The 23,873-nt window shown below is 37.1% G+C and overlaps 1 protein-coding gene across 1 annotated transcript in view; it reads left to right on the forward strand.

Annotated features, from left to right (window-relative positions):
* TRPC4 (transient receptor potential cation channel subfamily C member 4) overlaps positions 1-22,613 on the forward strand; it is a 131,864-nt gene extending 109,251 nt beyond the window's left edge. Inside the window, exons 6-11 of the mRNA XM_041407398.1 lie at positions 5,686-5,999; positions 7,698-7,893; positions 9,542-9,736; positions 17,869-17,910; positions 19,693-19,782; positions 20,070-22,613. Of these exons, the coding sequence (XP_041263332.1) occupies positions 5,686-5,999; positions 7,698-7,893; positions 9,542-9,736; positions 17,869-17,910; positions 19,693-19,782; positions 20,070-20,786 (1,554 nt within the window). The 3' untranslated portion in view covers positions 20,787-22,613. The remainder of the gene's footprint in view (positions 1-5,685; positions 6,000-7,697; positions 7,894-9,541; positions 9,737-17,868; positions 17,911-19,692; positions 19,783-20,069) is intronic.
* Positions 22,614-23,873: the final 1,260 nt, after the last annotated feature.

The raw sequence follows: 23,873 nt of genomic DNA on the forward strand, positions 1-23,873 counted from the left end.
CTTATAATTTTCAATGGTCTATGGTTTATTGCCTCTGTATCAACATGTTGGGCCTTCCTAAATTATCCAGTATATCCATTGAAAATGCTCTCTCTCTCCATAAAATATCATAATCTATACCACACTGTCATATATTTTTTTTAAGTACAAGATGACAGATTTTAAGCAACGCATTTGTTTTTTTGGAGGGTTTTTAGGTGCGCTAAGAAAAAATGGTTCCTTTTATGTTTTTTTGAATATAATTTATTTTGTTTTGATATGTAAAGTGCAGTGCCAACATGTGTGCAGAATCTGCTTGGTTTCTCTTAAATACTTGTTAAACCTGAGCATTGGACCTAGTGCTGCTTGTTTCCAATTCTGCTAAAAATCACATGCAATCATATTGCTGATAGCATGCCTCAGCTACTGATGTGAAGAGCTAGTAGAGAAACAAATTCCTATTCAGGGCAAGAACTCTGAAAAGTAGCTAAAGTACATTATTTGTCTCAACATTTACTGGCTTAATGATCACAGTGTCAGGTCTACTTTTTTTAGGAGTAAATAAGATTATATATCTCTTCTGCCACCAGTTCCGCAAAAGCTAACATATTCTTACATGTTTGCATTGTTAAATTGTTTTGATAGATATTTTATCAGATTCACAGACTAAATGTCCATTTGCACAGGCAGATTAACACCTCTCCACCCCTGAGAAATTATGGACCTTATTCCTCAGTGTAATTACCATTCTAAAGCTCTCTGCTAGGCCATCCCCCTGCTCCCTTCCTAGTGCTGCTTTGAAATTCCACATAATGAATGCAAAGATTGGTACATACATTTTAAAATAGGAAAAGTTCACATTTACATATGACTTTTCCTGCAATGGATATTTTTTAACTTGTCTCATTGTGACCAGAAACAAGGGGTTATCTTAGACTAAGGTCCAACAGCTCATTAAACATTCAGGCAGCCTGATCTGCATTTCTATTGGATCTCTCGTGGTACTTCCAAGACATCAAGAGTTCATGTCTTTTCTTTTAATGGGAAAACAGTGATCACTCAGCTTTTTTTTTCTCACAAATGGTTCAGATATTGAATTTGCATTTTAATTCCTTTGAGTAAGGATCAAGGATTATTACTTTGTATTCCCTGGCTGATACCGCAAAAGCATCATATATTTACCTTGAAACTCTACTGTTTATATGCTGTTCTATTTGTTTTCTGCTCTTCTTAATTTTCAATTGATGTGCCATGTAAATTTCCTTCAACCACAGAGCCAGTAATGGGTGTTATTTAATCAAATTAAGTGATGGTTAGTTTTGTTACATGTCAAAAGGTCGTGTTTGCATTTCCAGGGGGGACAGAAATTCATCAGTGTCACCAAATAGAGGACTGCAGGGTATCAACATCATGATTTACAGCAAACTCAGTGTTGCTATTTTTTCTCTTACCATTTTCCACTCCTTAGAACAATAATAATTTATTTATCCTGTGTAGAACAGAAGGACTTCAACAAACATGACTGAGAGAAAAAATACCTCAATTCTAGGTGGTTTGACTCTAAGATATATTTTTTATTCTTTTTCACTGTTCCTGGTTTTAGTATACCTATTCTTTTTGCTACTCTTCTTTATTTTCCTTTTCACATGAAAGCTGCTTTGTTCTCTAGGTTTTTTTAAATATTTCTAGATTCCTTTTCAGCATCCTCTTCTCTGGTTAGTGTAATCAATAGGGGTTTGTTGTTAGAGACCTCTTATAATTTTCTTTATATTGTTTGCTGTCTTCTTGCAGTTAGTATATTTCACAGACAATTTCCAAACTTGTCTCTCAGACCTTCACCTTTCTCACTTTTTTCTGCCAAGTATTTACAGTCTTTTAAATTATGTTTCTTCAACACTAAAATAACAGCCATCACTCTCTGCTTACAACAGTGACACCTCTTGAATTCTATCCAACATGCAGGAACCACTTGGGCCCAGAAAAGGAAGAGTTAGTTACACTGAAATATCATAGCCTCTGATTTCCCTTTCACAAATTAAAGGTCATTTGATCTTTTCTGAATGTTCGAAGAAATCAGTTTTGTGTCTTTATCCAGGATATCATAGATGAAGTCCTTTTTTCCTCACCTTTCTGCTTAACATCATTTCTTCTAGAAAATGTGACATTGGACACATCTTGCCAGACTACAGCTGTAAGACAGTCTATCCCCTTCCCCAACAATCAATGAGGATAAAATGAGAAAGTTAAAGAGCAACTCACCTATGTGGGATGTTTGCTTTCCCACTACTCTAGAAATTCTCATTTCTCTTTGCTGACCGTAAGAGTAGGTGTCAGAGTGCAGTTATGGCTATCCACACCTGACTTGTTAAACTTGATTCTTCTTGTCGTGGTATATCATGTGCTATACTTTTTCAGTGTCCTGTAGTTCCAGGTGTTTCTCAGAAGGGTACTTTCTTAGATTTCTCCCAACTTCCCCACATCTGTAACTTCCCTGGAATCTGCCACTACTTGCCCTCACCTAAAATATGTCTGCAGTTTGATGCTTTTGATTCTCTACCAAAAACTCCATCTCTTCCTAGTTTCATGAATGTTCTTTACATTTGTCCATTACTGTATTTTACTTTATTGCCCCAAGACACCTTGTGTACTTTTCCCTAATCTGAGTATCTACTGCACTGTCCAGTACTAACCTTTGCTTGTATGGACAATTATTCCTGGTTATTTAAAAGGTGCAAGTTTTCAGCTGTGAGGGTTGTAAAGTACCATGATAATTTGCTCAAAAATAATTTGCTCATAATGTGCAGTAAAAAAAAGAAAGCCATTATAGGAACCATGCTGAGGAGTTTTTGACTCTCTTCTCAAAAACACTGAAAATATTTTCTTCTGCTTTGTCTTCTTGTTTTATCTCTTCGGTGTTGTCTCCGGTAACTACATTCTGTTTTCTGCTGCCTGTTTTTCATCACTGATCTTGAATCAATCAGAACTGGATTAAGCAGCCATAGTGGATGGGGCAGATGAGCATAATCATTAGGGAGAGGATAGTCTAATGAAGAGAGTTCTGATCTATGATTCCAGCAGGTCTAGATTTAATTCACTGCTCTGTAGAGAACAAATATCACAGGTGAACAAAATGTAAGGCTGAATAATTCTAAATTCTTTAATGACCTATTTTTCAGTTTTTCAGTTCTCATCCCCAAATCCACAAACCTGTCAGCTGCTATGGCTGCTTGTATATTAGTAAATGGCATTGTGCCAGGGATTGCTGTCGGGCACTGGGACAGTTTCACATGCACTACTAGTTGGTTAGAGAAACCCTGGTGTGGGGCCTGTGCCAATTGTTAGTGTCCAAAACAATGCCCAGTTCCCTTTCACAATTTGGATTGCAGAATCACAGAGTCATAGGATGGAATGAGTTGGAAAGGATCTTTAAAGGTCATGTAGTCGAGTGTCTCTGCAATAAGCAGACATCTTCAACTAGATCAGGCTGCTCAGAGCCTCATCCAGCGTGGCCTTGAATGTTTCCAGGAATTATCTACCACCTCTCTAGGAAACCAGTTCCAATGTTTCACCACCCTCATAATAAAAAATTTCTTACTTACATCTAGTCCAAATCTACCCTTTTTTAGTTTTAAACCATTAGCTCATTGCTATTGCTACAGGCCCAATAAAAAGTCTATCTCCATCTTTGCTATGAGACCCTTTTAGGTACTGGAAGGCCATAAGATCACCTTTTCTCCACACTGAACAGCCCCAGCCCTCTCAGCCTTTCCTCAGAAGAGAGGTGCTCCAGGTTTGTGACCATTTTCACTGCATGCCTCTGAACCAGCTCCAGCAGTCCATGTCTTTCCTGTATGGGGGATGCTGGAGCTGGATACAGCACTCTGGATGGGGTCTCACCAGAGTGGAGTAGAGGGACAGAAACCCCTCCCTTGGCCTTCTGGCCCCACTTCTTGTATAGCCCAGGATATGGTTGGGTTTCTGGGCTGTGAGCACGCACCTACCAGTACCTCAACTCCATCTCCTTCAAATCCCTTTACTCCCCAGATTGTCTTGATACTGGGAGCTGCACTGAGCAAGTTGCAGCACCTTTTACTTAGTCTTGTTAAACCCCATGGTGTTCCCATGGGGCCACTTCTTGAGCTTGTCCAGTCCCTCTGGATGGCATCCTGTCCTTCAGGCATGTCAACCACACCACTCAGCTAGGTGTCATCTGTGCTGAGTGTGCACTCAATCCATCGGTCACTAATGTTAAACAGTCCCAGTCTCTGTACAGATCCCTGAGGGATGCTGCTTGTCACTGACGTCCATTTGGACATCAAGCTGTTGATCATGTCTCTATGGATGCACTCGTCCAGCCAGTTCTTTATCCACTGAACAGTGGATATCAACCATCTCTCACCAGTTTAGAGAGAAGGCTGTCGCAAGGGACCGTGTCAAAAGCCTTACACAAGTCCAGACAGATGACACCTGCAACCCTTCCCTTGTCCACTGATGTAGTCACTCCATCGTAGAACACCACTTGGTTGGTCAGGAAGGACTGACCAACCCGTAAAAATTTCCCGTGCTGAAATTGTGCTGGTGCTTGAAATCGTGTCCCTGTCCTCCGTGTTCCTTAGCACAGCTTCTAGGAGGATCTGTTCCATGGCCTTCCCAGGCACAGAGGGGAGGCTGACAGGTTGGTTGTTCCCAAGGTTTTAATTTCTCCCCTTTTTAAAAATGGGTGCAATGTTTTCCTCTTTCCCATCACTGAGGACTTCACCTGACTCACAGGAGTTTTCAAATATATTGACAAGCAGCTTGAAAACTACATCAGCCAGTTCCTTTAGCTTTCTGGGATGTATCTGATCATGTCCTGCAGGCTTAATGTATGTTCAAGTTACTCAGTTGTTTCTGAACCACTCTTTCTTTGTAAGGTGAGTGTGGTGAAATGCTGTGATGTCTGTTTATGTTGTATCATATGGCCCCAGTGACACATGGAATCCCTTTCCTTACTGCTCAGGGCATGCCCAGCAGCTCTGAAGGTGCATCTGTGTGGTCTAGAACAGGTAAATACAGATAGCACCATAGTCCCCCTTTGACATCTGCTTTCTATTATATTATACCCTTTTTAGAGAGCTTCCTAGCATAGATTCTCTCCTCTGATATGTTCTATAAAACAGATTATTGAGACTAAATAAATAATAATGAGTCTGCTATAGCAGTTAATCTTCAGTTCAAATATCTTTCATTTTCAATAATTTAATTTTTTTTTTTTTTTGTTAGAGCATGAACAGAAGTCACAGTTTCAGGGGTCAGACTCTTTGATAATGAGACACATAAGCAGTTTGCCATGGTTCATTAATAAACATCTTTTTCATCATTGATCCAGTATTAGTGATTAATTTATATACTTACTTGGTGATTGAATGTTTTCTTCCTACTTGCCAGAGCTTTTGGGGGTTTCTCTCCATCACTGTCAGCCCTACACTTTTATTCAAAGAACTAATTTACCTGCTTGTACAGCTGGAAATTTCTATAATTCTAAAAAGCAAGGTGCTCAAAACTGTTCCTTTTACAGTGTCAGAATTCGTAAACTGTGAAAATTTTTGCTACTGTGAAAATTTATTGTGATATCTGCAAATTAATTGAGCAGCTTGTAAAGAAACTGACATGCTTGTTTACGCATGAAAACAGAGGAGTAATTTCTTCCCTTCTGCTTGTTTCCAGTATAGTGGGTTAGTTCCACGGGAGAGCTGGGACATGTGGCATCCAACCCTGGTGGCTGAGGCCCTGTTTGCAATTGCAAACATCTTTAGCTCCCTGCGCTTGATCTCGTTATTCACTGCAAATTCTCACCTGGGACCTCTGCAGATATCTCTAGGAAGAATGTTGCTGGACATTTTGAAGTTTCTCTTCATATACTGCCTTGTGCTGCTCGCTTTTGCAAATGGATTGAACCAGCTGTACTTCTACTATGAGACAAATGAACCTGGCAACTGCAAAGGAATACGATGTGAAAAGCAGAATAATGCATTTTCAACGTAAGTAGCTATTTATTTCTATCCTCCCCCTCTCCCCAAATATTTTAATGACTTAGATGCTGTCTACAGAAAAGAACCCCTGATGGTATTACAGTGGTGTCCTGACAAACACATCAAAACAATTAAAAAAAAAAAAAAAATTTCATCAATTTCATCACTCTAATAATGTTCACCTCATACCACAGTAAAGCTTGTACAATTCAAGATATCTCAAAAGATAAAAGGTAAAATATAGATAAGAGGAAGATAAAAGAGATTAGAAGTTGCATAAGGTCACCAGTTCAGGCCTGGCTCATCCAGGCAGCTGTCACTCTGCATTTCTTCCATGTCTACCTGTGGACATTAAATAAGTCTGGTGTTCTAAAACATGAAGGTTCCTTGCAAATGTGATAGGCTGTAAAAAAAATATTCAGTCCAAGATTCTACTGACTGTAGTCCACAGAATCAGATTTCTAATTTCTGTTATAAACTGTTTCTTTTTCTTTCACTTTAAATCAATTTTACTTCATTATAGTTTTTAGTTCTTGTATAGTACCAAACACTACCAAATGAATACTAATTCTCTTGTCTTTCACCTTCCAACCTGCATCAAACTACTGCTATAAATGTCCATTCCCTATTAACTTCTGTGTATCTAGGCTTTTTTAAAAATATATTTATTACTAATGGCTTCCTTCTTAGAGGAAATAATTTTATAAAAATAGCAGCCTTTTTATCATCTTAATCAAGTAACTTTTCTCAGGCACAGCACATTTATGTTTTGTATAAATAACACCTATGCAGCTCAAAACTTTATGTGATCTGAACAGAAAAACACACAGAAATTTTTCAGAGCTCAGCATTGAGGGAAGCAGTATTCATCTGGGAAATAGTGGGGAGTACTGGTACTAGTGTCAGAAGATGATGTCATGGCAAAATGTGACACTTTATGTGCTCCATACTTTCAAGGAGCAGTCTAACCAGGACTGTTCATATCACACTACGGTGTAGCTGAACAAAAGGGAAAATTTTTCAATCTATCTAGCTGCAGAGGATTATTTTTTAAAGTTCATCATTGTGACTAACTTCCTAGATGTTGTACAAATTTCTCTAAGGGAATATAATATAAAAACACAAGGTATAAAAACACAAGTTTCTTTTGAGAGCAGCATGCTTGTCTTTTTTGTTTCCTTTCTTTATGAAACAAAACATATGCTAATGATAATAATGTCCTTCTAACTATTTGACTCCTTTTATCTCAGTGGCTTTCAACAAACCAGAATTGCAATATATGAGGATACGATATTTCTTTCAACATCCTGGCGAGGCACAATCATTGCTTTCACAACCATACTTGAGTTACTTTTGGATCCTAATTCTACCCCTTATAGTTAAAGCAAAGGGTCAAAGTACTTCAAAAGAAGGTGTCCAGCATAAGATCTCTGCAACTATAGTTATGTCTCTGAAGTTTGAACAAAATCAGCCTTTTGATTGCAGGTTTATTTATAGATTCTGTATTGTATCTCTAGAGGCCCAGGTTTGAAAGACTAGGCCATTGTTTCACTAGAAAGATATTCCCTCTATGTTTGCAATATAGTGATAAGTGTCATTCATCTCAGTCAAGTCAAGAACTTTTGTGTATTTTGGGAGAAACTGAACAATCTGAAAACTAAATGTGTAGTTATTATACAGCTATTCCTTCTGGGTTTTGTTTTTCAGGTTATTTGAAACGCTGCAGTCATTATTCTGGTCTATATTTGGACTCATCAATCTCTATGTGACCAACGTGAAAGCGAGGCATGAATTCACTGAATTTGTTGGGGCCACCATGTTTGGTACCTATAATGTAATATCTCTGGTTGTTCTACTCAACATGCTAATAGCCATGATGAATAACTCTTACCAACTCATTGCTGTAAGTTTTTTCTTGTTTTTAGATCATTTATAATATATTCCCTCTCTCTGTTCCTACATTCAATTTTTCTGGATTTTCCTGGCAGTAAAACATTTCACAGACAGCACAAGACAGGACATTGGGACAAATATTGCAATTTACTCTGATTCTTTTGCACTGTTCTGGAAGGACAAAGAAACAAGACCCAAGCTGGACTGGGTAGGGTAAAATTTCCCCACAACACCAAATGGGGAAGAGGTGAAGAAGCCAGCTTGTGGGTTGAGGAGGGTGTCCTGATGCTTCTGGCAAGTGACATGGGCTACAGCCCTGCCCAAGCTGCACTGTGCAGGACCTCTTCTTAGAAAAAGACTGCCCAGAATTGCTCTGTTGCTGATACATTTTTAATATATTATATTTATTAGCATTTGAAAGACTGCTATTTTATTTTTTTCTATCTGACATGGATATACAGTTAACAGAAATTGGGTGTCCCTATTCCAAGGACACTAGCTATTCAAACAAAAAGTCATATCTTCTCATTCAACAGTGTCCTGTTTCCTCCTTCAATGAAAACTGTCTTTGTCATTACTAGAGTAATGGGCATAGTTTTATTTCTAAACTGTATATTAAGGAGACTAAGAAAAATAAACACTGATTCATCATATGATAATTGAAATATGATCATGCAGAAAGCAAACAAAAGAAAGCTTCACAGTCTTAAGATTTTAAAATGTGTCTTTTATTCCAATCTGGAAATTACAAGTGTTTCCACAAAAGAAAAACTGACCACCTGTGTTTGTGTAACTCTAGTTGTCAGAGTCTAGTCAACCATATCACAACATAGTACCACTCACCAAAACTTGGTCCACAGGTAGTATACTTTTCCTGCTACAAGTTCTAAATCGTTGCTTTTGTTACTGTATGGCCAGGACTAGATCTGTAGCTGACGTTCTTGGTTATTCAAATCTAACATTAGTCATTTAAACTTATTCAGCTGCTAGGATTTAGACATCTTTCCATGGCCTTTAGCTTTCATTTTCCCAAAAATTCATAATTATACAATACTATATAGGTTCCAAAAGAAATGAAATTTCAAATAAAAATTAAAAAACTCACCGCAACCTATCCCAAATATAGAATTCTGAAGTAGTAGGGGAAAAAAAGATACTTGACTCAATATTTTTAGCAGCCTCATGATTTTTTTGGATAACCTGTTTGTGAATTTTGGGGACTGGTAATTTCTAAGAAAATGCATGAGCCCTGCTGACTTGTTGCAGCTGCTGCAGAGCAGCATAAGTAGACTGATCTATGCGGAATAATAGTGATCTGCTATTATAACAAAATGTTTCTTCTAGAAATGTAGTATTTCTCTGCTTGTAATCACCTTTTCTGTTTTTGAGAGATTTTCAATAATTTAACAGCTTGTAACAGGGAAAGAAGTGCTTATAAGTAGATATGTACATATCGAACATCTCCTTACTAAGGTAAAGCAGCTTAGATTTGCTTTGTGTTAAAGACCTTCTGTCAAAAGATGGCAGTATTTTAAAAAGAAAATTCATTAGGATTTCAAGGTTGTTCTAGCTTTAGTTTTTTCAGATTTTTGTAGAGGTTTATTTCCCCTCCTTAATTACAGCAATATCTATGTTGATGATATGTTTCTTGGGTGCAGGATCATGCAGACATTGAGTGGAAGTTTGCTCGAACAAAACTCTGGATGAGTTACTTTGAAGAAGGAGGAACTCTGCCCACTCCTTTTAATGTCATACCAAGCCCAAAGTCTTTGTGGTATCTGATCAAATGGTTATGGAGACACCTTTGCAAGAAGAAAATTAGAAGAAAGCCTGAAAGTTTTGGAACAATAGGGGTAAGTCATGTGGTTTACTCTGTCTATAGTCCTCCTCTTTGCTATGTGGATGACTTTTTCTCAGGTTTATAGTGTCTAACTTGTCAAATAATGTGTATATGAGTTAGACAATAATTCTAGCAGAGTGTGTTTACTTTTTACATTCATGTCAATGTATTTGAAGAGAAAGCATCATCATATCCCTGTACAATAACAGTATGAATTGTGACTGTGCTTCATCTACAGATAGTGCAAGAAAGTTTAAGAGCAATGAAAAATACAAGAGATCAAATGTGTATACTTGTCTGTCAGTGTCAGAATTGTTGGTTACTAATCCCTAGCTCAAGTATTACAGTTCAGGTATAATTGAATACCATGAACCAGAGACTCATGTATGAAGTATTCATCATGGGATATTCTCTGTGTCTCTGTCTCTCTACATGTAATGAAATGAGTTTACCATAAAAGCATTTTTACCAAAAGCTGTTCCCATTAAAAAAAAAAAAAAAAAAGAATTTCAAAGGTGACAGCATTTACTTGGACTTGTTTTCTTGAATTTAAAGGTAGAGCTATTTCAGAATCCCATACTGAAATCTTACCATATTCTGATACTGCTGATTAGCAGTGACATTTCTAAGGGGAAAAAAAAAAGAGGGGAAAAGACACACGAGACCAAGAATAGTCTTGCACCTGGATTCAGCAGATGCCTGTGTAATATCTCATCTACTTACTTTCTCTGGTAGATGCAGTGGCTAAAGCAGATTTGAACTTTTCCCTTCTAACTTCATCTACTTGAGATACCTTAGTCAGCGACACACTTTTTCTATACTGTCAGTGCAAATATTCAGGCAACATCCAAACCCATCAACAACTAATTCTCTTTAGTTATGTTTTCTTTATTTCCCATAAGTTAGTCAGTACCTCAGTAACTAGGTGGAATTCAGCCAGCTCTAGCATGAAGAAGGCTATTTGGGATAAGATGTGGATAATGGCATTTTCTCTATACCGTAGCAATTTGATGAATATAAAAGTTTCAAGTCTGTTTGGAACTCAGATAGCCAAGCATTAAGTGGGAGTATGAGAATCAAATGTGGGTAAGGGGGGAAATAAAGGGATAAGATCCTTGTGCTATTGATTCTTATTTAAAAAAATTCCATCCATTTCAAATAAGTTAGGGGGTATGATACAAGCATTTGATGGACCATTACTATATCAACCTTTTCTTTGTATTTCTTCCCTATTTCTTGATAGGTGAGTAATAAGTTTTTCCTACCTATTCTGCTGTCATAACCTGAAATGCCATTTAATCTCTAGAAGTACTTGGAGGAACAAGTTCACATGCATGTACAGATATATGGTATTAAGGAAAAGTGACATGTAAAACTAATTCACAATTTCTATGCTGATAAATGGATTTTTTCCTCTTTGTAGAAAGCTTCAAATAAGGCTTATTACAATACACTGATATTGTTGACCAGTATCTAAATTGTGAAAGCAAAACTGTTTCACTTTGATGTCATTTTTGTACATACAGGAAAGAAACATCCAGGGAAAAAATCTAATAAACATGAGGGTGGCATTGAAACAAAGCAGTAATGGATGACAAGAAACACACTGAAAAAAAAAAAAAAAAACCATTGAGTTAAGAAACTTACAATGATTCATATAGAAATTTTAAAGAGAATATGAACTAGCATGAATGGTGAATAATCTTAAGAGTAAAACATCTCTGTGTAATATAGGAAGTGAAAAAAGTAAATGCAGAGACCACCAGAAGGAGAAACTGTGAGATGTTGTTAGAAAGAAAAAGTCAAGAGAGAGAGTGATGTACTTGTGTGTGTGGGAGAGTGGGCAATGCTTCTAGGCATTTGTTAAACATTTGGTAAGGATGATTAGCTAGTGTAAACTGAGAGAATGATATTAAAATTAATGGTATCATGCCAGTGTATAGCAGAGGGTTGATTAACACAATATTTCAGTTTGACTGAGACAGATACAGAAAAACCTTATATAGCCCAGCTGAACTTTTAGGACAATATTTCTTGTCAGACCTTCCATCTGGGATAAGGAAATATTTTTTCCCTTTTTCTTACCCTCTCAAACTGCAGATTTGGGAGTAAACTCATTCCTGGACAAGCAGAATAATAAAAAAGATACAGGGTGCTCCCAGCCCTATGCTGAATGGCGTGATGAGGAAGGGGATTCAGAAAGATCATGTCTACTTCCTGCTTCCGTACCTACCTCCTGCTAGGGTACATAAATACCACCTACAAGAAACCCACGTCTTAGATTTGGGAAAACTGGTGCAGCAAAAGGTGAAAGGGTAGGGAGTCTATGCACCAAGCTACTCGAGAATTTTTCCAAATAGAATTTTTTTTGGTTTTTAAGTTAAAATCCCCCAAAATCTCTAAACACCAAACTTTTTAATTAATATATTTCAGTTTCAAATAAGCTTTTGTTGGGAAAGACTTTTCAGCTTCAGGATGAAATTTCTGTTTGGAGAAAGGAGCAGGTGCAAATATTTAAAGCAAATATCTTGGGCTGAGGAGACCCAGATTTACTTCTGTTCTCCAGTGGATATCTAATTATTTACCGCAAGCATAAAAGCTATGACAACAGAAATTTCCTTCTCAAGATCTTTAAGATACTGCAGGGGTTAAAGTGCTCTCTTGGGAGAACAGAAGGAGCTGAACCAAGCTTCCTTATGATTTGAATATGAACCACTAATTACTGAACTGTTTGAGATGGAGGACATCAATGAGGGAGAGATGTGGGACATTTGTAGTTGATTCCTGTAATTTTTTTTTTAATTATTTGAAAGTGTGTAGGACAGTAGGGCCATATAAATCACTGGTTTCCCCTGCAGAATAGATTCTTATTTGAATCTTACATTCTTAGTTGAACTATTCTTAGTTGAATTAGAGCTGAAACCCCTCTGAAGCAGAGAGCTTACCAGCAGAGCCATCATGGCAACCACACTTCCAGCTGCCTGAAAAAAAGTGAGTGGCTGTGGCTGACCAAGCAGACCCAGTCCACTATAGGGGCATCTCATAAAACTACAAAGTTCTTCAGCTAATTGCTCAGCAAACACAAGTCCCATTAGGTTTATGTGAATTTGGAACATTTTGCAATTTCCAGGCCCAGTTATTCACCCAAGCTCCAAGATGGAGTAAGATGTGCATATGCACTCTGTGCTCTGATTTCCGCATTGGATAGATGCAAACCACCAGATAGGTTCTGTTAACTGGACGTCCTCCAAGAGGTTAAATCATCAGTCAACAAATGGGCACACCACGGTGATCTCATAGTTTGTCCTGAGGGAGAGCACTTCTTTCTGGTTCTGACAAACTTCCCATCACCCACAGCTCAGCCTTGATTTCCTAGAACTTTTTCAATTGTCCCAACAAGCTACAAAACAAATTAAATTTAGGACCTCTATGCCCTTTCAACCAAAAGTTAATGAAGAGTTTTCTTTGCCTTTTGTTCAAGGATCTCAGAGGACTTCAGCTCACTCGTATCTGCTCTGTAATAACTTTGGCCTCTGAGCTGCAAGATAAGCTTTGTTGGGATCTACTCTTTTTCACTGAATCCTGCATTATAAACTCTGTCTCCTTCCCTAAAACCAGGTCTGGGAGAGTAAAAAAATGCTATAACATGATTTTCTTACATTGTCTATATGGATGGATGGATGCCACATTGTCTGTAAGGCAGACCTCAGATTTCAAAACATTCTGTTCTGAAATCTCTAAATGTTAACTTCCCTATTAGGAAGCACTAATTAGCAGTGACGTACTATGGTGTTTTCCAGCAGAAAAAGCAATAATGTGCATCTAAAGAGTGAGTCAGTGCTAGAGGATACGAAATAGATAATAGACAGAAAGAAGCTGGCAAGGATTATGCATGATCTCTGCAAAAAGTCGTCAGTAACAAAAAGCCAGGAATCATGAACAGGGACTGAGTCAAGGATCAAATCAAATGTATCAAGAATCCACTGTAAAATTTATATATGTGTACAGTTAAGAGTTTAGTATATGCAGGTGGAATGTGTAAAGAAAGGGTTGAGGGTCAGGATAGTTTACAGCACACATTCTAGTGAAATGATTTATCTGCCCCATAGGAAGAAGAGAAATGCCAGTAAAATTAACTAGGAGAAGATCATCTTGTTTGAGATCGTTGTTTGAGAAGATCATCTACATTGCTGTTTATAAAGAATTATCATGGGCAAGAGCATGGTCTGTAGCATTGTGAGGTGCCTCTGAAAATAATTTGCATCTCCTTGGAAGTCAGTTCAGTGGCTCTTCTTTGTTGTAGTGGAACAGCTGAAGCAGTGGGTGGTGAAGTCAAGGGGAGGTTTTTCGAGGGAGAGGCTTTTTCTCCAAAGCAACACGGTTCCCAGCCATGCTGATGGCAACTTCTCTAGACACAGCTTCAGCTGAAGGAAGGCCAGGAAAGCACATATGATTTACTGATACTTCAGCTCTGCTATGAATCAGACAGACCTCTTCTACCATTCAGAGTTCAGCACATTTTTTTATTCTGTCATTTTGACATATCCCAGGTATGCAGCATTTTCTTCAGCTATTATCAGTCATCTCCTGCATTAAAATTCTGAAATAAGTGTGTGCTTGTGTGCTGCTCTTTTCATATATCCGTATCATCTATATCTATATCTGTATCAGTTCTATTAATTTTGTTAGCTTACCTTTGCAAAAGCCAGATTAGTAATATAATTCTATTAATTAGGCTGAGGTTTTCCTGACTGCACAAGGCTCATGGGTGTGTCAAGGATAATCCTGTTGACCATCTGTATTTTAGAAAAAAAAGATATATGGGAAAAGAAATCTTAGTCCCACCAGAAAAAATGGTACCGTTTTCCTCAAATTACATTCTACTTTACATCTGATCAGTCGCCAAAAATGTTTTGTCTATAATTTTAAGTATTTCAGGAGTGAAAATGGAGAGGATTGCCAGGGAAGCTTTAGAATTTCTTTTTCTTTTTTTTTTTTTTTTTTTTTTTTTTTTTTTTTTTTTTTTTTTTTTTTTTTTATCTGATGTTTAGATAAACAGTTACCTCTTCTCTAGCTATACAGAATTTTATGCCATTTTCTGAGCAACCCACATGATTTTGTTATCATTTTTCACAGAAAATCTCCTTTCCCTTCTCCTATTCTTTTTTCACCTAGTGGAAAATGATGCAATTTCTAAGTCAGCATAAGCATTTTGTATTTTCTCTGTAATGGCTGTTATTGAAAGTTGAGCAAAGAAATAATACCTTCCATCTGGTGTGGAAATCAATAATCTGGAGTATTCCTTGTAGAGCCAAGAATCATTTCATGGAGAAGCCTCTCTGTCAACAGATAAGTTCTAATCCTTTAAAGGTGATGCTTCTAGTCAAGATGAGGAATATATCCCACAACTTCAGACAATAGTTCAATTTTCTTTATCACTAAGCAGTTTAAGATCAAGTGCAGGCATTGGATTTGAATTCCTGCTCTATGAAAGATATCATTTTAATAAAACACATCAAAATAAGTAATATAATTTTATTAAATTTTTGACTGCTAAAGAGATCTTTTTTCCAAACAGTGTAAATTGCTAGTAATGGCATAAACAGGAGGATCAGAACAATTATCACTACTAGTAGATCTACTATTAAAGCTTTCTAAAGGATATTAGTGCCCCCTTTTGGAAAGTGCCAACAGCATCCCCCTAAATTTCTCCATTGCTTTCAACATGCTGAACCGTGTTTCCCACCCTATTACTATTTTTAGTCAAATTAAACATTCATTGTTTTGCCAATCGTAATTTTCAGCCTTTTCATGCACACAGAACAATGGTTACTTGAAACAAATTTTGAACCATAAATTAGACTATAACCAAGTAGAGAAAAGCAGGCCAGCTGAGAACTAAATAAGGACAATACAAATGTTAATCACATTTTATTTCTAGTGAATAGCCTGGTTTTCAGATGTGTTTAGGCAAAGATTCATTTTTCTTTCAAAAGGAAGCGAAAGATGATGAGGAACTAGAGATGGATCCTAAACATTTAAATGAGAGATAGAGAACTGTTTAGTGATAATAAATTTGGTAGGTTATGTGTAATTCCCAGTGGAGTAGGTATGTAGATGTGCATGAAAACATACAATTAAATTCATTTTCTTTCAGCTTTTTGGTGGTATGAATTGAAAACAATTAAGTGCAGTAGAATAGTTCTGACACATTATTACACAAATCTTTTCACATAGTTATCCTAAATTGTACTTGTTGGCATTACATTAAGGGGAAAAGCCATGGCCTCTGTTTCTGGGAGTTTCCAAATTGGCTTCAAAAAAAAGGATAAATGTTATCTAGGTAGCTTTTGTTACAGATACAGGATTGAACCTATGCATTTATTTCACATTTCACTGTAAAATAAAGCAGAATAGACAGCAGCTGTAGAAGTACTGTGCAAGACAAGAATCGGCTTTTTTTTTTTTTTACTTAGGAGTTATTCACTTTTCCTGAAGTGTGTTTCAATTACACTCTAAATTGTTTTTCCCTTCACCTGTGAGTCAGATCTGCTCTTGAGAGCTCTCTAGCCATGGTCTCCCTTAGTGCACTCTCGGCAGAATAAAACATCTCCACCATGTGGCCAACTGCAAGAAAGCTGAATTTTTTTTCTAAAAACCGGCTAAGTTCCGGTATTGTGAGGGTATGAGCCTTCCCGCGGCTGCACTGTCCCCTCTGGCCCTGGTGATGGGCAAGCTCGCCCATCCCTCCATCCTTAAAATAAGAAATATCCATTTTCTCTTTTACAAGACGTAAATGGAGAAACACAATCTGGAAAATACTGAAGAAAGCATTCTCATGTACAAAGGCGTACACCACTGTGGCTCTTCAGACTGATTAGGAAATAATGATTTTCCCTCTTTCTTTTATTTTTTGCTAGCCCAGCCACGAAGTCACTGCATCCCTAAATTAGTTGCAAACAAGAAATCAACTCTGAAGTGTAAATTGACTCCAAGTACAGGGAAAAGGTTCATCATTTCTTTCAAGTAAAAAAAAAAAAAAGAGATGAAATAACTTGCTGTGCCTGCCTTAGTATGCAACTGAGGTCAATTTTAACAAGTCCCTTGGATGTCCTTTCCCCATTTTAAACCGCTGTTAAGTGTTCTGTTTTGTAGAGATACAATCAGTGTCAGACACATTAATTTCTTCTCAGCAGCAGATATGAGAGTCTAAGTTAAAGCTGTGTTTCTTTCACCAGTTAGGAATAATTGTAGAGGATGGGGATATGTTACTCATTATGCCATTGAGGACAAAAGGAAATCAAGGGAAAAAATAAATCTGACCTTTCTTCCCCCTCTTCTTCTGGACAGCCCTTAGATATGGCAGTTTAATTGAATACATCTGCTTGAAACCTGGGCTATTCTTTCATCCTACCACACTTCTTTTTGCTGCTCCTCTTCAGAGTTACTGTCCCTTTTACTCTCCCTCCCTATCAACACCAAACTGTGTTGAAAGCTGTTTCTTTCTTCCATACACCTCTCTATGACTAAGTGTTTTTAACAGAGAGCTAGGGGGGAGCTTTCTCATTAACACAGTTTTATAGTGCAGGTTTTGATTAGCTTTACCTTAAATGAGACATCAGGAGCCATAGCAAGTGTCTTGCTTACACCATGGCTTTACGAGTCCCACCGTGTTGATTTTCCATGCAGAATTTCTCTTCTGTAACTCATGTCCATTGACTCCTGTTCTTTCACTGCATACCTCCAAGAAAAATCTAACTTGATGTGAGTCAAGCTTTTTTCAATTGAGTAAAATATGCTTCAGTCTGTGCAAGTGAGTGACATGATCCATTGCTCCACTTCCATCTCAGATCGCTGACCATGGGACTCTGCAACCTGCCCCACCGCATCCATGCTAATGCAGGAATAAAAGCATTTTGACAAAAATGTAGAAAATCCACTTTGCCTTCCCTACAGCAGCCTTCCCCTTTATATAAAGCAAATGATAGGCTTTTTTTCAAACACTGTCATTTTTCGGCAGATTTTGAACCTCTTCTCTCAGCTTGCTAGATACTGTATAATGCACAGGCCTGTTGTTTTCTCTTAAAGTAAATACTTTACTTCCACACAGAGATTAATATTTTTTTATTCTTTTCTATTTTTCAGAGACGTGCAGCTGACAATTTGAGGAGACATCATCAATACCAGGTACAGGCCTAGGTTTATTCTTTGGGCAATTGTTTTTCTGTGCCTTCAGAATGTTTTCATGAGGAAAAAAAAAAAAATTGAAGAATTTAATGAGAAAGTGGAAAAGGAAAATAAATGGAAAAAACATAGAATCTGTACTTATTTCCTCTTCAGCAAACAAGCTTAGTATTTTTGATGTTCAAAAGCATTTGAGAATACAATTATCTTGTTTTTGGAGCAAAAGGATATTTTCTAGAGCAATAACACGCTATCCAGTATTTCGCCCATTGTAACATTCATTGCCTTTAAAAAAAGCAAATTCCTGCCTGTCAGAAATCATCAGGACCAAATGTACAGTGAAGTGACATGCTCCATCAGAACCTGCTCTTCATCTCTCCAGCTTTAATCTCCCATAAACACCTTCCTTAATAACCCCTCTGCCTAGATTCCCTGTATGTAAGCAATTCTTTTTCATCCTGCCTTCTTCAGTTTCTACTTTTTTTTTTAAGATTATTATTTCACAATGAATAATTTTGAGCTTTATTTTGAATTTTTGTCATGTAAAAATTAAACAAGGTGTGAGCTGTAGGCTTGGTAGTTAATGAATCTCATATGGGAAGTAGCTAGGTAAACTGGGACTTTTCCAACCTGAAGAAGAGGAATCTGTGGGAAGTATAACAGGGATCTGTAGAATCATGAGGAAGGTGAACACAGAACAGTGGTTTGCCATTTATTTATGAACTGAATACCACACATGTAAGTTTACTCACTAATGTATTGCATTAGTGAGGCTGTATACACAGCCTTTTGAGGGAAGTGATTTTTCTCCTCCAGCCCTGACTTGTGGGACTGTATCTAGAGCAGTATGTCATGTCTGGGCCCCACACTATAACTGAGATGTTAGCAAACTGGAAGAGAACCAGCAAGGGGGCACCAAGATGGTTAGAGGACTGTCATATAAGCAGCTCAGATTTCAGCCTGGAGTAGGTTAGGGGGAATATAACTGCTGCCTTAAATAACGTAGTGGGTGGTTAGAGAGAAGGAGCCAGATTTTTCTTTGAGATACAATGCAAAAGACAAAATGGGCACAAGTTCAAGGAAGCGAAATTCTGTAATGTAAGGAGAATTATCTTCACAGTGAGGGTAGTAAAGAAATGGAAAGTGTTGCTCAGGGAGGTTGCAGCATTTCCACCCATGCAGGTATTCAGCACTTGACTGGGCACAGCCCTGAGATGACTCAGACAGCCTCCAGGTATCTATTTCAACCTAAATAATTTCTAGGATTCTTTGGAGACAACAATGGAAACTACCAGACCGAAGGTTAAAAATAAAACCCCGAAATAGAATCTTACTCCATACTGTGGAATTCATTGGCAGAAGATTTTTGAATGCTGAAAGTTTATATTACTTCAAAATGCATAAGAAATCCCGTCACAGCCAATTAAACCTAGAACTATCATTTTTGTTCAGAGACTTACTGTATCTCACAGCTCAGGAAGCTTGAGAGAGAATAGTTGGAAATGAAGTTGTACAACCACAACAAACTTGCTCTCCTCATGAGGAATCAGCAACTGCTCGCTGCCAGGTTGGATATTACTGGCAGGAAACATACCTTGGGTCAAACCCAGCATATCCCTCCTCAGGATAATAAACATTAGTAGTTTCCATCAAATAGCAAAATGAATTTTCAAACAGGTTTGTATCATTTTTGTCATGTTTATAAAGCATGAAAAAACCCAAGCAGAGTCTGTGAGTGTAGGTTTACTAACTAATAAAGCTAACACAATGCTTTATATTTTTTAGGAAGTTATGAGAAATCTGGTTAAAAGGTATGTTGCGGCAATGATAAGAGATGCCAAAACTGAAGAAGGATTGACAGAAGAAAATTTTAAGGTATGTGTTTATTTTTATGTTTATAGGTGTTTTAGTAATTTAGTAAGATATTTTAAAACTGTGAAGCATATTTCTAACACTCAGTTATTCAGGTAGCATAAAACTTGCTTCCTAAAGCAAGATCTTCAACCTTGAAGATGCCAGGTATGCCAACATCGAGAGAATAAATTTTATTACTCACCCCAACATAAGCCCTTTTTTTCCCTTTTTTTTTTCTTTTTATTTCAAAAGGAAAGTCAAATTAGCTTTGATGTTATGACATTTCATCTTTTTTTCCTGTTTTTTAGGAGTTAAAACAAGATATTTCCAGTTTTCGCTTTGAAGTCCTGGGTTTGTTAAAAGGAAGCAAGCTGTCTAATTTGCAGACTGGGAAGATGAGCAAAGACACTGCCTCTCTGTCAGAAAATGAAGAAAATAGTGAGAGCGAAGGAAACAAGAAAGGAAAGAAGAAACCCTTCAGCCTTTTTGACATAACAACAATGATTCACCCACGATCAGCCAATATTGCCTCTGAAGGTCATAATGTAAGCAATGGCTCAGCAATGATGGTGTCAGAGTCCACTCAGGAGAAACAAAAGCGTGTGAATTTTGTAACAGACATAAAAAATTTTGGGTTGTTTCACAGACGATCAAAAACAAACTCTGTGGGGCAGAGTACAAATAAAATATACACCGTTTCTGAAGAAGTTTCCCGTCAACAGGCAGAAGAACAATGTGAGAAAACTGATGAACTGGAAGAGGGAGAATTGATCATGAACTGTGAATTAAACTTCCGAAATCCTGGCAAAAAATGCATGTTAGATGAATCAAAAAATACCAGTGAGTCTTTGGATTCACAGGAAGGGGGCAGTATTTGTCCTTTAGAAACAGAGAAAATGGAGTTACAGAACTCAGAACCTGCCACTCCACAGGATCAGCTGGACAAGGCATTGGACATTAGCATTGACTCTGATGGGAAACAGGAAACAATTGTTCAGGGTGACTATGTGATAACAAGGTTGTGATGCTTACAGGAGGAAGTATTTACAAATATATATATTTTGCATAGTGCTTTTGGGGGGGAATGTTTTAAGAATTATATTAGCTAATGCAGAATTACACTTTATAGTACTCAACTGTGGCACATGATCTTGTAACATAGTAGTCAAGAGAAAGAAAATATGAGGACCTTCTGTTTTGTAGCCTGCTTTAGCTTTCACGATTTGTTTTACATTTTTTAATAAATGGAAGCATCTTGTATTCTTGTACTGTTGCAATAACCCACAGAAACTTTTTAGCTATCTTTTTCAATTACAACAAATGGAATTTCTCTCATATGATAGTTGACTCCTATGATAAATATTTTTCTATGCAAATAAAAAGTAGCTTAAGAGACTTGTAAGCTTTTATTTAACTTTGTAGGTTCTTAAAGATTCTGTGCACCATAATAATCATATGTGGCTCCTGCCAGCATAATTCATGTCAAGCTATTAGAATAATTTGTTTAAATTGCTAGAAACTTGTGTCGAGATCTATACAGAATCAGAAGATAAATTATATTCTTTTATTTATTGAAGGAATATGAATACCTGTAAATTATGAAAAATAGGTCTATTTGATTATTTCATTACAACTTTTCCCTCACAGCAAGAGGAGTGTGACTGTCCTGATACCATTGTTAGAAATGCATTTGCAAGTTTTGAAGACTGTAGAAATGATTCTTATCGGAAAAGAAATATCTGTGGCTTACTCAAAATTGATGATGGATTATTCCCCAAGAATCCTTTATCACCACAGCTACTGCTTCTTCAACCATCTATTTTTCCTCATGTGGACAACCTATGCACTTTAATATTCAGCTGCTTATTAGCTTCTGCCTTTACAATACACTTGGATTTGCTAAGGGAAAGATACTTCAGGAATAAAAAAGCATATAGTGATTCCCATGAGTACTTGAATAAATATGGCAATTTGTTGAGAAGTTTTAGAAGGTACGCCTTAAGGGAGTTTCTTTGACAATTTTGCAGTTTGGGGGAACCTGATTGGGTGTTTTATAATAGATACCTAAATATATAAAGAAAACCTAATAGTATTTTTCATAACTTATGAGTGACTTTCTGTCTTAGTTAAAACCAGTATTTTTAAAATTAAACATTGTGGGGTTTTTTAATTGTTGGCTGGTGTCCTACATTATTAAGAATTACATTTTACAACTGCCATAAGAATAACTACCCCCAGCTTTCAACACCATTCTTTCCCCCACTGAATACAACATAAAAATGTTGTTATTTCATTCTTAACTTCTCCAGCCTTGTCATGGTAGATTTTATAGTTCATATTAGGATGTATTAAGGAACTTCCAGATGCATAGAGTGAATTTACATTTCTGATAGAATCTATCCCATGTAAACCTGTAGGGCCTGATCTAAAGCCATGTCATTCTGGATCTAAATTGTCCTGGTACTGAACTGTGTCTTGGAAATGCAGGCAAACCCCTTTCATCTCTATACTTTAAGGTAAGTTTTCCAGCTCTACTTTACACATGTGCTACTCTCTCTGATGTCACATGTTGAAAGCTTCCTTCCTCCGCACCTGTTTGTGTCATGGCAGATACAGTTAAACCAAAATGGAAAATATGAGTCATAATTGGAAAATAGTTTGTATAGTTTTGCAACAATGTGTTCAAATCATATTTGTTTGGTTAGTTTCCATCTTGGCTTCTTGACTGCTCTGTAGACCCTCTCTCCTTCACATCTCTCTCCTTGTCCACCTTTAGATTGTAAGCTCCTTGGGGCAGAGCCTTCAGCTTTTCTGTCTGGAAAGCACCTGAATTATTACAAGTATAAAAAGAAATAAATAATAATAATGGTGAAATACCCTCATATCATTTGTATTAGGTTAACTCTTTTAGAGAGTTCTTTTTTGTACTGTAACATTTTTGCCAAAGATGCCATAAATCCAATGTGTCATATTGTCACAAAATTTTCTATATTGTGCTTGACAGTACTTCCCCACTACTGCATTCAGTTTCTCATTCTTCATCATGGTTTGTAATGCCTTTGAGTCCTAAGCTTACTCCCTTTACACTAGCCAAATTCAAAATAGACAGTGCTTGCTCAAAAGAGCTTTCAACACATTCCAGCCACATGGTTTCACTCCAGAGAGAAAGTGCCTGAGCACGGTATTTGTATTGCAAACATCACCAATATCAGAACAAGTTAACTACAGCAGGTCTAAGAGTTGTGCATATTATTCTGGCATCATAAGAGCCTGTTCCTCCTGTGCATAAAGTTCCTAACACAGTAAAGTGAAATATCAGCCACACCATCACATCATGACCCCATGTGCTGGGCATCACACTAAGTCCACTGTGGAGTGGATGCGAGACAAAACAGCAGAGACAGTGCAGGTGGACAGATACTTAACCACAGGGACACAATTTATTGCATAGCAAGAGATGGTCAGTCTTTTGGTGCCTTTTTTTTTTCTTACATCCAAATACTGAAACATAGGTCTAATAAATAAAGCATGCTTAAAATCAACATTTGCTCTATTTTTATGTTATTCTTAGGCATCAGAGCTTGACAGTAATAAGGACCTGATGTAATTAGGACCTGATGGAACTTAAAAGTAGTGCCAAATAAGCACTTCATTCTGTGACAACAGATGAGCCCAAAATATATCCAAAACTGAAATGGTGATGGACTTTTACTGCTTTGCAGACAGCCAAAAAAAACCTCCGTTCTCACTGGATGCCTCTGAGAGGATGCCTGTGCCAAGAAATATCAAGATATGCACAGAGCAATGCTTGTAATGCCACAGCAGAGGCATTATTAAGCTTTGCAAATCTTAGCATACTTTCTGCCCAGAAGAAATTAAAAATTTCTAACCTACCTGTCCCTTCCTGCAGCTTCCATTAGCATCAATATAGGAGGAATACAAATGGACCTGGATATGAATCCCTATAAATCACAGTTTTTTTGAAGCAGAGCTTAAAATCATAAAATGTTTCATGCAGCTAGAAAACTAAGTACAAAGGGGTTTAATACCAATATTAGGTTTCTTAGAATGTTGAGAAAACTTTTTTTTTTAATTTTATCTTTTTATTTTTA

Source organism: Onychostruthus taczanowskii, unplaced genomic scaffold (assembly GCF_017590055.1).
Source record: "Onychostruthus taczanowskii isolate IOZ18803 unplaced genomic scaffold, ASM1759005v1 scaffold26, whole genome shotgun sequence".
Taxonomy (NCBI): domain Eukaryota; kingdom Metazoa; phylum Chordata; class Aves; order Passeriformes; family Passeridae; genus Onychostruthus; species Onychostruthus taczanowskii.